The sequence below is a fragment of the Alosa pseudoharengus genome, unplaced genomic scaffold, assembly GCF_046254945.1.
Source record: "Alosa pseudoharengus isolate Yale_2024_CS ecotype anadromous, Long Island Sound unplaced genomic scaffold, YU_APseudo_1.1 YU_APseudo_1.1_scf_10, whole genome shotgun sequence".
NCBI lineage: Eukaryota > Metazoa > Chordata > Actinopteri > Clupeiformes > Clupeidae > Alosa > Alosa pseudoharengus.
The window spans coordinates 26,034,249-26,050,756 of NW_027468565.1; the positions used below are offsets into that span (position 1 = coordinate 26,034,249).

General features: G+C 43.5%; 2 protein-coding genes across 2 annotated transcripts in view; one reads left to right on the forward strand and one right to left on the reverse strand.

Moving 5' to 3' along the window:
* Nucleotides 1-5,039, forward strand: part of LOC143109601 (gastricsin-like) — a 6,327-nt gene extending 1,288 nt beyond the window's left edge. Inside the window, exons 4-9 of the mRNA XM_076272382.1 lie at nucleotides 230-348; nucleotides 869-1,059; nucleotides 1,759-1,872; nucleotides 3,124-3,268; nucleotides 4,206-4,304; nucleotides 4,884-5,039. Coding sequence (XP_076128497.1) covers nucleotides 230-348; nucleotides 869-1,059; nucleotides 1,759-1,872; nucleotides 3,124-3,268; nucleotides 4,206-4,304; nucleotides 4,884-5,039 — 824 coding nt within the window. The remainder of the gene's footprint in view (nucleotides 1-229; nucleotides 349-868; nucleotides 1,060-1,758; nucleotides 1,873-3,123; nucleotides 3,269-4,205; nucleotides 4,305-4,883) is intronic.
* The window catches only part of mapk8ip2 (mitogen-activated protein kinase 8 interacting protein 2), a 67,071-nt gene that overhangs the window by 45,196 nt on the left and 5,367 nt on the right, over nucleotides 1-16,508 (reverse strand). The gene's annotated exons all lie outside the window — the stretch shown is intronic.

A 16,508-nucleotide genomic window follows, 5' to 3' on the forward strand; every position in this document is an offset into this window, starting at 1 on the left:
TTTGACCCTGAGCTGTCTCAGATCTGGCTCGGGTCTGGCATAAACTCATAATAATTCTACCATAATAGTGGTACTAATTCCACTCCTCAGCTTGTCATGGTCATCTGATAGTTATACGCGTGAACAGTTCTAACTAACACCAGGAAGAAAAAATAACTCATTAACTCTAACTATGTGTCTAAACTATGTGTGTGTGTGTGTGTGTGTGTGTGTGTGTGTGTGTGTCCAGACGTCCACCAGAAGTTCAACCCTCAGTCTTCCTCCACCTGGCAGCCGTCTGGCAAGACTTTCACCCTTCAGTACGGAGCTGGAGGCATGACTGCCTATCTGGGCTACGACACCATCAGCGTAAGACTTGGCACACACACACACACACACACACACACACACACACACACACACACACACACACACACACACACACACACACACACACACACACACACACACACACACACACACACTAAGACTACACCGGACCTCTAAATCACCACATCTCAACCATGATCACAGTGTCTTTTTGTATATCACACCATCTCATTCTCAGCCACCCACCACCATAGTGATCCTACTTCTGTCTTTGGGTTCCATGACTAGAGACAAAATACAATAAATAAACAATACTGAATATAGGCAACACAAACTCATATCTCTTTTCCAAATATTTAAAAAGCTACAAGCCGCTATATAGGACTGCTGGTCCAGATTAGTTGAGGTGTCTGTCTGCAAAATGGAAACACAGACTCAAACACAAAGCACAACACAAAACACTGCCGTTCCATTAGAATCAGAACCAGTGAATAATATATATGTACTCCAATTCTGAGAAATATATTATATAATTGTATAACCCTTGATGCCTTATTAGTTGGGAGGCCTCACAGTCACTAACCAGATGGTTGGCTTGAGCGAGACCCTGAACACCGCTCCTACCCCCTTCGCTGGCATCGTGGGTCTGGCCTATCCCCAGATCTCCTCCTCCCAGCAGCCCACCCTCATGGACACCATGATGCAGCAGGGCGTTCTGCAGCAGGACTTTGTGGCCTTCTACCTGTCCCGGTAAGCACACCTGTGTTCCACCTGTCCCGTGTGCTCTACCTGTCCCGGTAAGCCGTGGGGGCAGCCGTGGCACACTGGTTAGCACTCCGGACCTGTTACCGGAGGGTTGGCGGTTCGAACCCCAACCAGTGGGAACGGCTGAAGTGCCCTTGAGCAAGGCACCTAACCCCTCACTGCTCCCCGAGCGCCGCTGTTGTAGCTGGCAGCTCACTGCGCCGGGATTAGTGTGTGCTTCACCTCACTGGGTGCTGAGTGTGTTTCACTAATTCACGGATTGGGATAAATGCAGAGACCAATTTTCCCTCACGGGATCAAAAGAGTATATATACTTATGTACACCTGTACTTACTTAAGCACACCTGTGTTCTACCTGTCCCGTGTGTTCTACCTGTCCCGGTAAACTCACCTGTGTTCTACCTGTCCTGTGTGTTCTACCTGTCCCAGTAAACATACCTGTGTTCTACTTGTCCCGGTAAGCTCAAGTTTGCTCTTCTTATCCCAGCAAACTCGCCTGTGCTCTACCTGGGCCTGTACTGCTTAGATTTGTTAAATACGAAAATGGAATCTAAGTCGTCTCGGGGCAACACCCAAAGGCATTAACATGTATTTAGAACCCCCCCTATAACTGAGGTTAAACTCAACATGGTGTGATGCTAGCGTGAGGTTCCACTAACATCACATTTTCCCCCTTCTGCCTAGTGGTCAGTACGGCAGCGAGATGTCCTTTGGCGAGCTGGACAGCAGCAAGATGGCCAGTCAGATCACCTGGACCAACGTCATCTCTGAGTCATGGTGGGAGATCATGATGCAGGGGTAAACAACACTTTCTTTCTCTCCTCCACTTCCCAGCCACTGTCATCCTTTTCTTTCTCTCCTCCACTTCCCAGCCACTGTCATCCTTTTCTTTCTCTTCTCTCTCTCTCAGCCCTAAAGCTCTGTGTAAGCCTAGCATAGGACTTACCGTAGAATAGATATTTATTGAAAACATTTTTAAGAAAGATAGAGTTGTATTACACTTTCTGAATTATTGCATTCAGCCTTTTCTGTTCCCCATCCCTGAAACCTAAAATGCAAAATGTAAATATAGCATGCAAAAGTCTTGTAAATATCATTGAGAAAGTTTTTGATAACAACACTACCAGCAACACATAGAGGGCCATGTCATGTGATTGCATGAGTCTTAGGGAGCCATGTTATGCGATAGCGTGAGTCTTAGAGAGCTATGTTATGTGATAGCGTGAGTTTTAGGGAGCCATGTTATGCGATAGTGTGAGTCTTAGGGAGCTATGTTATGTGATAATGTGAGTCTTAGGGAGCCATGTTATGTGAAAATGTGAGTCTTAGGGAGCCATGTTATGTGATAGCGTGAGTCTTAGGGAGCCATGTTATGTGATAATGTGAGTCTTAGGAAGCCATGTTATGTGATAGCGTGAGTTTTAGAGAGCCATGTTATGTGATGGCATGAATCTTAGGGACCATGTTACGTGATGGCGTGAGTTTTAGGGAGCCATGTTATGTGATAGTGTGAGCCTTACAGGGCTTTGTTATGTGAAAGTGTGAGCCTGTTTATGTGAAAGCATGAGTCTTAGGGAGCCATGTTATGTGATGGCGTGAGTTTTAGGGAGCCATGTTATGTGATTGTGTGAGCCTTACAGGGCTTTGTTATGTGACACTGTGAGCCTGTTATGTGATGGCATGAGTCTTAGGGAGCCATGTTACGTGATGGCGTGAGTTTTAGGGAGCCATGTTATGTGATAGTGTGAGCCTTACAGGGCTTTGTTATGTGACACTGTGAGCCTGTTATGTGATGGCATGAGTCTTAGGGAGCCATGTTACGTGATGGCGTGAGTTTTAGGGAGCCATGTTATGTGATAGTGTGAGCCTTACAGGGCTTTGTTATGTGACACTGTGAGCCTGTTATGTGATGGCATGAGTCTTAGGGAGCCATGTTACGTGATGGCGTGAGTTTTAGGGAGCCATGTTATGTGATAGTGTGAGCCTTACAGGGCTTTGTTATGTGACACTGTGAGCCTGTTATGTGATGGCGTGCTCCATCTTGCTCAGATTCCAGATTAACGGCCAGGAGACCGGCTGGTGCCAGCAGGGCTGTGCTGCCATCGTGGACACTGGTACTCCCGGCCTGGCAGTGCCCTCTACGTATTTCTCCTCCCTGATGCAGAGCACTGGGGCCCAGCAGTACAACGGCGTGGTGAGGACATTAATTCAGCCATCCACACATCCATCAATCTAACCATTCATCCATCCATCAATCTAACCATTCATCCATCCACACATCCATCAATCTAACCATTCATCCATCCATCAATCTAACCATTCATTCATCCACACATCCATCAATATAACCATTAATCTATCCATCCACAATCTAGCAATTCATCCATCCATCAGTTTATCCATTTATCCATCCAATTATCCATTTCATGTATTCATACAATCATCCATCAATCTATCCATTCATCTACACATCCATCAATCTAACCATCCACCCATCCATCCATCCACACATCAATCTAGCAATTCATCCATCCATCAGTTTATCCATTTATCCATCCAATTATCCATTTAATGTATTCATACAATCATCCATCAATCTATCCATCCATCTACACATCCATCAATCTAACCATCCACCCATCCACACATCAATCTAGCCATTCATCCATCCACACATCCATCAATCTAACCATTCATCCATCCATCAATCTAACCATTCATCCATCTACACATCTATCAAACCATTCATTCATCCATGTATCCATCAATCTAGCCATTCATTCATCCAATTATCCATTGTATGTATTCATACATCCATCCATCAATCTATTCATCCATTAGACGTTTCATTTATTCCTGTAACCATCTATCCATCTATCTCTAAATACCTGTCCATCTATCCATTCACCCATCTATTTCTATTCACCCCTCCATCATTCCTTTTATCTATCATTAGTATCTTTTTTATACCCTTCACTGTGCTACACCTACTACAATATAATCTTATATCAATTCAGCTTTAGGGATAATAACATGACAGACCTGCATGAATAACCTGCTGCACCTCTGTCATTGCTCCATTTCCTTTGTCTCTTTATCTAATAATCATCCTCTCCTGTCTGCCCCTGCAGTACTACATCAGCTGTGACCAAGCCGGCAACCTGCCCACTCTGACCGTGGTCATTAGTGGAGTGGCCTTCCCCGTCCCCCCCTCTGCTTACCTTGAGCAGGTGAGTTTTACACACACACACACACACACACACACACACACACACACACACACACACATGCATACACACACATGCGCGCGCACACACACACACACACACATGCATACACACACACGTGTGCGCACACACACACACACACACACACACATGCATACACACACATGCGCGCACACACACACACACACACACACACACACACACACACATGCATACACACACACATGTGCGCACACACACACACACACACAGAGAGAGACAGAGAGCGATGAAAATATGGAGATAAATTTATATTTACATTTATTCATTTGGCAGACGCGTTTACCCAAGCGACTTACATACAATATGTCAATAATATAATAATATTACAAGGGCCAGTCTCCCCAGAGCAACTAGAGGTTAAGTGCCTTGCTCAAGGCCACAACGGTGGAAGCCAGCAATTTAACGCACAACTTTTCAGGCTAATGCATGCTAGCCCAGCTCTTTAACCACTACACTACCACCGCTATATGTTTTTGACATAATTTCTGTGGCATTTATTTCTGTATGACAAACCATAATGCTGCCCGTTCTCTTTTCCAGGGTCAGAATGGATACTGTATGTTTGGCATCCAGCCCACTTCCCAGCAAGACTTCAGTGGAAGGCCCATGTGGATTCTGGGAGATGTATTCCTCAGGGAATACTACTCCGTGTACGACCGTACTTACAACCGCGTGGGATTCGCCACCGCTGCTTAGACATGACCGCCTTTCAACACCTTTTAATTAAAACTACACTTCCCATCACCCCTTTCACCAACACTGTAGTAACCCACACGTACCTCTGACTGCCATTAAGATTCTTACTCTGAACAGCTCGATTAACATCTGCGGCGGAGCTTGGAGCGTAATGACAGCCAGTGTTGAAAATGCCATATTTGATTTTTAATGGTCCATTAAATACATTTAGAAGAGAATACTGTTCTTGTGCCATTTGTCTTCTGAGTTTAACTGACTGAATGAACACCAAGTCTGCCTTCACCACAGCATTTAGGCACTAGGGCATTCACTAGACATAGATCAGTGACTACATGCCTTGATCGCATGTCTAGTATCCGTCAGACACATGCATTAATGCACATAGTGAACCTTAGAGCAATTCCAGATGCCTACATAGTTACAAAACACCACCTCTGAATCCACTATAATATATCACCAATGAGATGTTATCCCCACACTATTAGTGCTTTTGGTATTCCCTACAATCCACAATGCCACCCTTCAGTAACTGAGGTTAAGCATACACAGATGCCTTTAATGAAATAATGAGATAATGCAGATCCAATCCCAGGTCACAACAAAAACATATGGGGTTTTGACTCTGGAGGGTTCACAAAACAAACACATTTTACAGTATTATTATAATTATCATTATAAGTCACAAATGTTGTAGGGTCAGATGGTTGTGGTGTTTCTCCCAATAGATGTCACCAGGGTAGGAATTTCACGGCGGCCACGACGGCCATGGCCGTCGTAGCCCCTTGCATTGGCCGTGAGGCCCCTTTGAAAATCAGAGGTTTACAGGCCACGGTGGCCTTGGTGCCCCCTTCTTTCAATATTCTGCTTTGCGTCCTGCTAATAGCGATTTTGCCTGTGGCCTGTCAAAATAATCTTAGCATTCACAGAGCAAATTAATTTAGTCTTTAACGCAGTGGAGAAAGTGACAGCGCAAGAAAGTGCGTCCAAATTCACCCATTCTCAGTTAAACTAGGCCTACTCGCGAAGTAGCCTATTCATCACACAGACATCACAAGTATCACATGAAAGAGCTTTTTCTCAGCTTTTAAACGATGTTAGCTGATAATTGCTGTGTTGAACGGTTCGCGAGAAAAGTAAATAATATAATTCAATTTAATCATACATTCTACTGAAGGTTTTGCGTCCCATGATCTCCCTACCCATTCATCTCGGTGGAATACTTTACGAACCCTTCTTTTAACACATGACAAACCATATATCAGAATAAACAGGAGACCTTACCGAACACAAAGGTGTAAAGCAGTCCCCTGTACAGTAAGCCGTTCCAGAGTAATCCAGTTTTGAATTTGTAGTAAAGTTCGACATACATGGATGTCTCCAAATTTGGGCTTTAAGTTTTACAATGTGTTTAAATTGTTCCACATGATTTCATAACGGCCAAATACAAAACAAATTTTACACATATCGCCTAGATATTGGTAAATCAGAGGACAGTTGACTAAGAGTTTGTGAAAGTAGCCTTAATGATCACAAAATGCTAAGCATGCATCTAGGCTATTTGAGTTTCTTAAAGCTGAGCTGTGCTTAAATTGTTCAATACATGATTTCATAACAGGCCAAATATAAAATAAATGTTATATATAGCCTAGATATCTGTAAATATTAGATGATCAGATGATTTACAGTTCTATGTAATATGTCATGTTTCATGTTTTTGTAATGTTTCATGCAGTGATGCAGGTCTACTGCAGTGAATAGGCTAAACTTTGATCATTTTTATAGCCTACTACTGCATAGTTAACTTTGGCCTTGGTGCCCTGACATGTGGCCTTTGTGCCCCCCACCAAATATGCCCAACTGAAGGCCAAGTGGCCTTGCCCCCAGAATGGTGAAATTCCAAGCCTGGATGTCACTTTTCCCATGTGGGGACCCAGCATTGGTCCTTGAGGTACACCAGCTAATATATTTTCAAACAGACAACTATCCTTCCTTTCACAGCCCTCTGTGAAATATATCAAACTCTAAGCTCAGGCTCAAGACCCTTACAGAACCCAAAGCTTTCTAGAACCCTATCAGTCCAAAAAAGTACTAACAAACAAGACTATATACTGTATATTATAACTTAAGGGTAACATAGCATTCTATCATGATAGCGCAACTTCTATTTTGCTATAATATAGTGCTACTATCCGTACTGCACACCCCTAATCAACATGACTCCTTACCTTGGTTGAAAGATTACAGAAGCTAGGTTTAGCTGTAACAATATCCTGGGTATTTACTATCATCAGTTAATACTATTTTCCACAGCAGAATCCGCATTTGATGCTCAGTGGCCTTAATGAAAAGAAACAACAAATTCCATCAGCCAACCAACAGAATGGTCAAGAGTATTACAGTAAGACCTAAAAAAGAAGAAGATCTGATACTGCAATCAAATGAAGTGATTGGAATAAAATAATTTACAACAATTGAGACCCCTGTCTTAAGTTCTTCTCCACCTCATCTCTAGCCTGTGGGAAGCATCCCACTTTGTCAAACATGAAAACATATCTGCAGTCTCTGATAAACCTACAGAAAAAAATCACAGTTAAAGACACACAGATCTGAGGAAAAGAGGTGAGAAACGCTTAGGAACTCTTAAAAGAGGACTCCAAATGAAACCAATGATTGTTCCAGAACCTTAAGGAGGAATTCTACAGTTCCTTTGAGCAGAATCATAGATCCTTGATTACTGACTCTGTGTGTGTGTGTGTGTGTGTGTGCGCGCGCGCCAGACAGAGAGGCAAAAGCACAGTAATCCTGTCCTTCACCATCCCACCCTGCCAGGAGAGAGACACACACATAGACACACGTGACAGGGACAGTGGAGGTTGGCACCAGAGGAGCTCAGATGGGCAGTTTCATAACAGGGCCGCTTTAGCCATGCTGCTGATGATGATGCTGCAATGAAGCAGGATGCTGAGCTTCTGCCATCCTCAGGCCAATTAACCACTGACGCTCAGTACAGAGGGACAACAGCACACATGCTTTAGAGACAGAGAGAGTGACAACAGCACACACGCTTTAGAGACAGAGAGAGTGACAACAAAACACACACTTGAGACAGAGAGAGGGGGCCGGTGGGGGGGGGGGGGGGGGGTGGCCAAGGAGTAGGACTACATCCAAACTATTTTATTTTTGTTTAAATCTGCAAGTCTTTACAATTCCATTCCAGCTGCAATGGGGAAAATTTTAAAGAAGCCTCATTTTGATTTGAATACAAAAATTTTCGTTTTCGTGTAGACGAGGGAACCCATAAGGATCTAATATGATAACGTACAAGCCTTTCCTTTTAATGTCTCTGGTAAACTACAAGTCCAGAACCTGTATGGCAAATTCTGCATCCATAAGTTTGCTAAAAATGTTTCAAGATTTTGAAGTTTTCATGTGCGAGTTTGGTAAATATATCATAACATTGACATTTATTAATTGTAAAACGAGTGTAACAACCATGAAGATGTACACTGATCTCTTTTTTTCTTATTTTTATTTATTTACATAATGTTTTTATTATCATTTTATTTATTTTCAGCTAACTTTTCATTTCTCGACCTCTTGCACTGCTTGTCCTTGTAAGGTATACCTGTCTTGTTTTAAATAAAGCTTGTTAAAAAATAAAACAAACAAACAAACAAACAAACAAACAAATAAATAAATAAATAGTATAATAGTACAAGTCCATATTCCCTTCCTGATTGGCAGAGCCGGTTTACAACTTCTCTGTGAGTGGGTGGACCTTGTCAATCCGATGTTTCCTTCCCTGATTCGTTGTGCATGTATCACGTGATAATGGCCAAGTGCCCTTTTCCCGGAAGAAATCCATAAGAAATCATCTGGCTCTACAAGTGGTGCATGGAGGCTGCAACTCTCCAGGACTCAGGAAACTATTTCCGAGCTTGCTAGCAGTGAATGCAACATGGAGAACGAAGAACAGGCTATAGCGGCCTTGCTGTCTTCGGTAGCATCTCTAGCGCAGGTATATTCTGATTTTTGCAATGTTACACAGACGTACTTACGCAGGAGGCGTGCTATCATTGAAGCCATCGTGTGCAGCGATAGTGCAGACCTGCGTCGTCGTCGACCGTACACGCAGCGTCGATTTTGGGTGAGGCCGGGAAGAACCAGTGCTTGGTGGGACAATTTTGTGAATGATGCTGTGATTGCGGAACAATGGCGCGACAACTTTCAAATGTCCAGATCGGCCATGATTATGCTGAGCGAAAAACTACGTCCGCATGTGGAAGGAACGAAAACCACAATGAGAGCGCCCGTTGATGTACTCAAAAAGGTGGCATGCACGTTGTACTACCTACGTGACGATGGGAGGCTTCGGGAAACTGCCAACGCATTTGGACTTTCACGACAATGTGTTTCAGTTGTCATCCGGCAAGTCTGTAAGGCTATCACAACCTTCCTGGGTCCCGAGTATATCGACACACCGAAAACGGAAGCCGAGGTGCAAGAGCTTGTCGTCAACTTCAACAAAACACACGGTATGCCACAGTGCTTGGGCGCAATTGACTGCACTCACATCGAGGTAAAATTATCCAGGATTAACTCCAGAGACTACATAAACAGCCAGGGAAAGGTCTCTTTGAATGTGCAAGCGACGTGTGACTATAAATACTGCTTCATGGACGTTGTGGTGAAATGGCCAGGTGGTACGCAAGACGGGCACATATTTGCCAACTCAAAGCTGTGCAGGGACCTGAAAGATGGGACAATACCCTCCTGTCCGAAAGAGTTGGTGGAGGGTGAGGATGCAGTCCCTGTGTTCCTTCTGGGTGACCCAGCGTATACCCTGATGCCGAACCTCATGACCGAATACCCCAATGGTGGAGTCACCCCTCAAGAGCAGCATTATGGACAGGCACATATCAAGGCACACAAGGTGATTGAATGTGCATTCGGGCGTCTAAAAGCACGGTTTGCTGCTTTGAGGAATGTTATGGACATTAATATGGATGACCTTCCTTATGTAATCTATGCTTGTTTTGTTCTTCACAACTTTTGTGAAATTCAGAAAGAACCTGTGAACGAGCACAGCTTGAATGATGCTCTCAAGTATGACCGAGACGTCCAGCCACCAACTAGGCCTACAGTTCTGCAACAGAACGCAGATGATGACGAAATCGAGGGGAAACAAGTGAGAAATGTTTTGACACAATTTCTGGACCTGTAAGGTGCAAATCATCGTTGTGTGTCATTGTACTACTTGTTTTTTTTACCTCATCGATTTAATAAACTGTTTATCATTCACATAACTTATTTTGTGTCATACCTTCATCCTGTAGCCTAGCCTTTAACACCCAGGAAACCACAACACTGGACTCGGGGTGGGGGTAGGATCATATTGATATGTCAGTCTAACCACCAGAGTCGATAAAAGAGTATGCCATATAATATGCCATACACACAACAGAAGTGATTTAATGCAGGTTACACATGATCATGCTTGATGAAACCGCTGACCCAGACCTGGGTGAGTGTGCCAAGGCAAACAGTCAGCAACTTAAGTTCAACTTGTGTTTTGTGTACCACTAGTGCTTGATGGTAAGGCTATATAATGTCCCATGCTCTGAACTTATGCTAAGAGCACCTGAATGTTGCATACCCCACCCCAAACCTATCCAGAGTGCCGTCACCCCCATTCAAGACCATTTAAACCTATAACAATGTAGCACACCTGAAATGTGTGACATGCAAAAAAGGTACATTATCACCTGTTCCTGAATAATATAACATCCCTGAAACCTTTCCAGAAACCCCCACCCCTACATTCAATACCATTCCCACCTGTCCCTAAACAATGTAGTATCCCTGGGACATTTCCCAAAGCACCCACAGTCCCCCATTCAATAGTCGACTAGATTGGAGTCCAAAACAAAACAAAATACTTATGACAATGTTTAATAAAAATAACTAAAGCACACTTATACTATGTGCAGAAATAGACGTGTTACAAAATAAAATAGGTTTAACAAAATAGGTGTAGAATAGATCAGAAAAATACACATTATACAAAACAAACTATTATCAGTAATTTGCTGTGGCCGGTTTGCAAGTGTGTTTACAGGTGAGTGGTGCATCTGCAGAGGCCTTCTTGTGGGTGTTTGCCCATATGAGTGTGTGGGCTTTGGTTGGGGTGATGGTGGAGGCATGTAGCTGCCAGCCTGCTCTACTCTGCCACTCTGCTCTACTCTGCCAGCCTGCTCTACTCTGCCACTCTGCTCTACTCTGCCACTCTGCTCTACTCTGCCAGCCTGCTCTACTCTGCCACTCTGCCAGCCTGCTCTACTCTGCCACTCTGCCAGCCTGCTCTACTCTGGGTCTGTATGGCCAGAGACGGTTGATAAAGGATCTTTGGTGGCCTTTCATCTGGATGTCAACTGAGCAGTGAATACAAAACACTGAAGGGTCAACTCCAGTCACGGCAGTAATTATGCTGTGTGTGTTTGTGTGTTTGTTTGTGCATTTGTGTTTGTGATTGTGTGTGTGTGTGTGTGTTTGAGTTCATGTGTGTTTGTGTGTGAGTGAGTGTGTGCGTGTGTGTGTGTGTGTGTGTGTGTGTTTGTGTGTGAGTGCGTGTGTGTGTCTCTTTGTGTGTGAGTGCATGTCTGTTTGTGTGTGTGTGTATCATAAGTCATTAGTGAAATATTACAGGGATTCAGCACACTGGATTAGTGTCAATCTGTGGCCCTCTGGTTTTACAAAGGTCACACAAACTTTACACAACACTGGAAATAGCCACGGACACCACAACACACATACACGATACACACACATACACGATGCACACACATACACAATACACACTAATGTAAAGGTTTGAATGGCAGGTCAATACTGTTAAATGAAACCTCTCTCTCTCTATGTCTCTCTGTCTCTGTGTGAGAGAGGAAAATGAGACGGAATAACGGATCAGAGATTAGGGGTCAAAGGTCAGGCCATATCAATTACACGGAGGCCACTTTGAGTCTAAGGCTCCATTATAACCCTGGACCATGAATAATAGATGACCCCCAGAAAATCTATGTTCACTGTCCACCATCCACTATCAGACCAGGGCTAAAAATGCCCCCCACATCGGCTGATCAACAAACCTTATACACACACACATTCTACAGCAGAAAGAGAGAGAGAGTGAGATTGAGAGGATGGACAGTCAGAGAGAGAGAAAGGTGTATGAGGGACAGCTGATGGAGCAATTGGAGCAATCAGTTGTTACTAAAGCTGATTACATTGTTATAGCTGGATAAGGGATGCACTTGGTGTGTGATTTTGTTAGGTGTGTGTATTTCAATATTTGTGTATTCGTGTGTGTGTGTGTGTGTGTGTGTGTGTGTGTGTGTCTGTGTCTGTGTCTGTGTGTGTGCACGTGAGTGCTTAACTTGGCCCCGGAGACACCACAGGTGAAAACCATCTCTAGTCTCCGGGGGAACCACCTGCATCCCCCACCTCTGTTGTCATGGCGACATGGGGCAGGGATCCTGCCAGGTCTCTGTCCCAGCTGTCAGATGGAGAGGGGATGATGTCACCTCATTAGCAGGAACCCCTAGAGACTCATCGAGGGTTAACCACAATGAGGTCACCTCTACTGCTGTCTCCACGACAACCTATCAAAGAACAGACTGTGGCGCTGTGTCATGGTGTTCTAATGGCCAAGAATACACACACACACACTCACACACAAAGCAAACCTCAAAACTCAGCTCACACTGACACACACACACACACACACACATATCACAGACCTCAGAACTGAATGATTCCTGTTGTATTATACAGTGGAGAAGAGAGAGCACGTTTATGTGATCCCTTTTTTATATTCAGTCACATATCCCATTTGAATGTAAATGTTGTCGAGACCTCCAGTTCTTGCCCCACAGCAGTAGATGTAGGATGTCCTTTTGAGTTGTCTGTGTCGGGCGTATGTCGTGTGTTCATCCCCTGCTTCCTCTGTGGTTGTATATTATGGGATGTGTTCCATCCTGAAGTCTCACCCTCTCTGCTGCACGCCCTTATCTCACTGACCTTGGACCTTTTTTACACTGCAACTTTGTTTTTAGCCATGTGTTTAGAGAGAAGAAGGACTTGCGTATATATGCATCAATCCTGCAGTGTATGTTTGAGTAGAGCAGGGATTCCCAAACTGTGGTACGCGAACTGCCACTAGGGGGTACGCGAGATGAAAAGGGCAATGGCGGAAAGGAGTTAAAAATTATTAATGAATTAATAATCTAATTAATTCATAAATAATACATACTTTTGAATCGGGTTATAATAATATGGAAATGTGAAATTAAAGGAAATAATTTGTAAACTCTATAATAGGCTATGTATTCATTAAAATATAAGCTACACACAATACACATGATTTCCTGCGGGCAGCCAGAATATCTGGCGCGTTAGTTTTGTTGAAGTATAGGCTAGGTAGCTAAAACTGGCTAAAAACAGGGACACTGTCCAAAAGGCCTAATTAAAGCGATGGAAGAGAAGAAGCGAGAGAAACAGAGCAGGACACAGGTAACGATGGAATGGGATGGGGGGCAGACTAATGAAGGTGGAGGTGAAGCGCAGGAGGATAAAAGGGAACGAGACAGAAAAGACTGCGTGAAGAAAACGAAAGTATGATGAGGCATATAGGCCTATAGGCTTCACGTGGATTGGGAGACAGACTGCTCAAAGCCACAGTGCGTGGTCTGCAGTGAGATGCTATCTAACCATTCTAATGTGGTTTTTCATTTTAGCGTGAGAGCTCATAGACCAGTTGCACATTTTGATTATGTTATCATGTAGGGCGGCTAATTAAACACGATGCCTGGAATGCGTCAATAGAATGTGTTACTTTTTTATGTGTTGGATGGTGGGGGTACGCGAGCTGAGTCAGGGTGTAGAAGGTGGTCCGCGGGGAAAAAAGTTTGGGAACCGCTGGAGTAGAGCATCTTCATCTTGCTCTAAAATGCCCTTCCCTCAGACATTAGAAATGAGACATTAATGCCATAATGACTATGTGAGAGGAATTCTGTTATCATTAGAGAGGTAATGTACACCAGGGGTTCCCAAACGTTTCAGCTTGTGACCCCCAAAATAACGGTGCCAGTGACTTGTGACCCCCACTACCCCTGGAGGTGGTAGAACTACAAACGTTACGACATACACGCACTAATAGGCCTATCGAAACACAAGCATAATACCACAAGAGAACATAACAGCCTAACAACCATTATTTAAAATTTAACAACCATACTGAACCATGATGAAACTGATGCTGTTGCTAATGTCATTTATCTGTCGTAATCACACCAGGGGTCAGAAGGGACAAAGAAAATCGAAAGACTTTTATTTGAAATGTAACTACCATCTTTATCTTTTGTTACAATTATGGCTAAAATATGCTATTTCTGAAAAATATCTTGCGACCCCCCTTTGACGTCTGGCGACACCTACTTTTCGGAACCACTGATGTATATAATATGTTATGTATGTAATATATGCGTGAGATGTATGTACTGTATGTAATATATGCATGAGATGTATGTATGTATTATGCCTAAGATACCAGAAAAAAAATGATGTAACGTAGTTTAGACTGTAAATTAATCACTGGTCCAGTTGCTGCTGCACTACACCACATGTGATTATCCATTAATTATAGACCAGGGGAAGGGTGAGCAGAGAGACAGAGAATCAGAGATAGAGAGAGAGATACAGATAATCAGAAAGAGAGATAGAGCGATACAGAGAGAAAGAGAGATAGAGCGATACAGAGAGAAAGAGAGATAGAGCGATACAGAGAGAAAGAGAGAGATACAGCATTTTATGCAATAAAAAGAAATGTGGACAGACACCCTGGAGATACCCTGCCTGCTAAATTGTGTAGGCATATCTTACACATACAAAGAAAGACACCCACAAAAGCATACAGGGCAGAATTAGGCCGATTTTCACTATTGATTAATATTCAAAAGAGATCACTCAAATTCTGGATTCACCTAAAGTTAAGCCATCACAAGTTGTTACATTTAAAGCACTTAAATCCCCACAGCTATTATGTCAGTCTTGTCTTGAAATTACCTTAACCCCTAACACAGATTCTGTTCAGGCCAGAACTGATTTCCAATCAATGAAAGTTACCCAAATGAACACAGAAAATCACAGAGAGAGAATGAGAGAGAGAGAGAATGAGAGAGAGAGAGAATCAGAGAGAGAGCAATAACCAGAGAGAGAGAGAGAGTATCAGAGAGAGAGAGAACATCCAGGAGATAGTTGATGTGTGTGTGTGTGTGTTCTTCTCCCTGTAGCCCTGACTCCAATGTGTGTGCGTGTGTGTGTGTGGCCCTGACTCCAATGTGTGTGTGTGTGTGTGTGTGTGTGTGTGTGTGTGTCCCTGACTTCAATGTGTGTGTGTGTTTGTGTGTGTCCTTACTCCTGACGAAGCTCCTCTGCCCTGTCTGTCGCCCTGAGCTCAGGGGCCTCTGGGTCCAGTTCTGCAGCAATATGCTTCTTTTCACTTTCTTATAAATATTACATCACACACACACACCATGTGAACTGTGAGAGCCTAGAGAGGGAAACTGCATTAAACTCAGCAGACCTTCTGTGAATCATATTAATGTCAATATGACTCACTCACAGTGCTGAGAGAGACACAAAATGTGTGTGTGTGTGTGCCACTCTCGTGTGTGCATGAGCCTGTGGGAGTGTGTGTCTGCGCGAAATGTTAGTATGTGCATGTGTGTGTCTGAGATTTGTCTGTGTGTGAATGTGTGTTATCCACCTTAGTGACAATAACCACACACACAAGACATATATATTCTATCTCTCCTCCTTTCTCTCTCTCTCTATTCATCTCTGTGTCTCATGTCTGTCTGTGTCTGTGTGTGTGTGTGTGTGGTGTGTCATGTCTACCTCCTGAGTCCGACCTAAGCTGAAATATTTTATCTTTGTTCTGTTTTTTACCTCATGATCAAACCCATCCTCCTCTACTCCTGTTCTCATTCTCTCTTTCTCTCTAAATCACTCTCTTCCTTCCCCCTTTACTCTTTTCCTCTGGATGACATCATTAATCATGTGACTATATGATCAGGAGAGAGTCTCCTCATTTCCTGAAAGCTTTTGGCATCAGCCTGACCACACCTCCTGATAGAATTGAACCAATCAGTAGTCAGCGCCTGGCTGTCTGCGCACTGCCTCACTCCTTCATATTGACATAAATATCACAGATGAGGCACCGGATGCAGGGGATGATAAGCCCTTACAGGACCCTCTGACTGCTGCACACACACACCCAACCACACACACACACACACACAATTACTTAGAAATGTTCTTAGGTTTGTGAGCAAAAGCGGATGAGTAGAAGTAAAATACAAACACACAAAATCACTTAGGAATGTACAAGACCTCTGTCCAAACACAGATGTG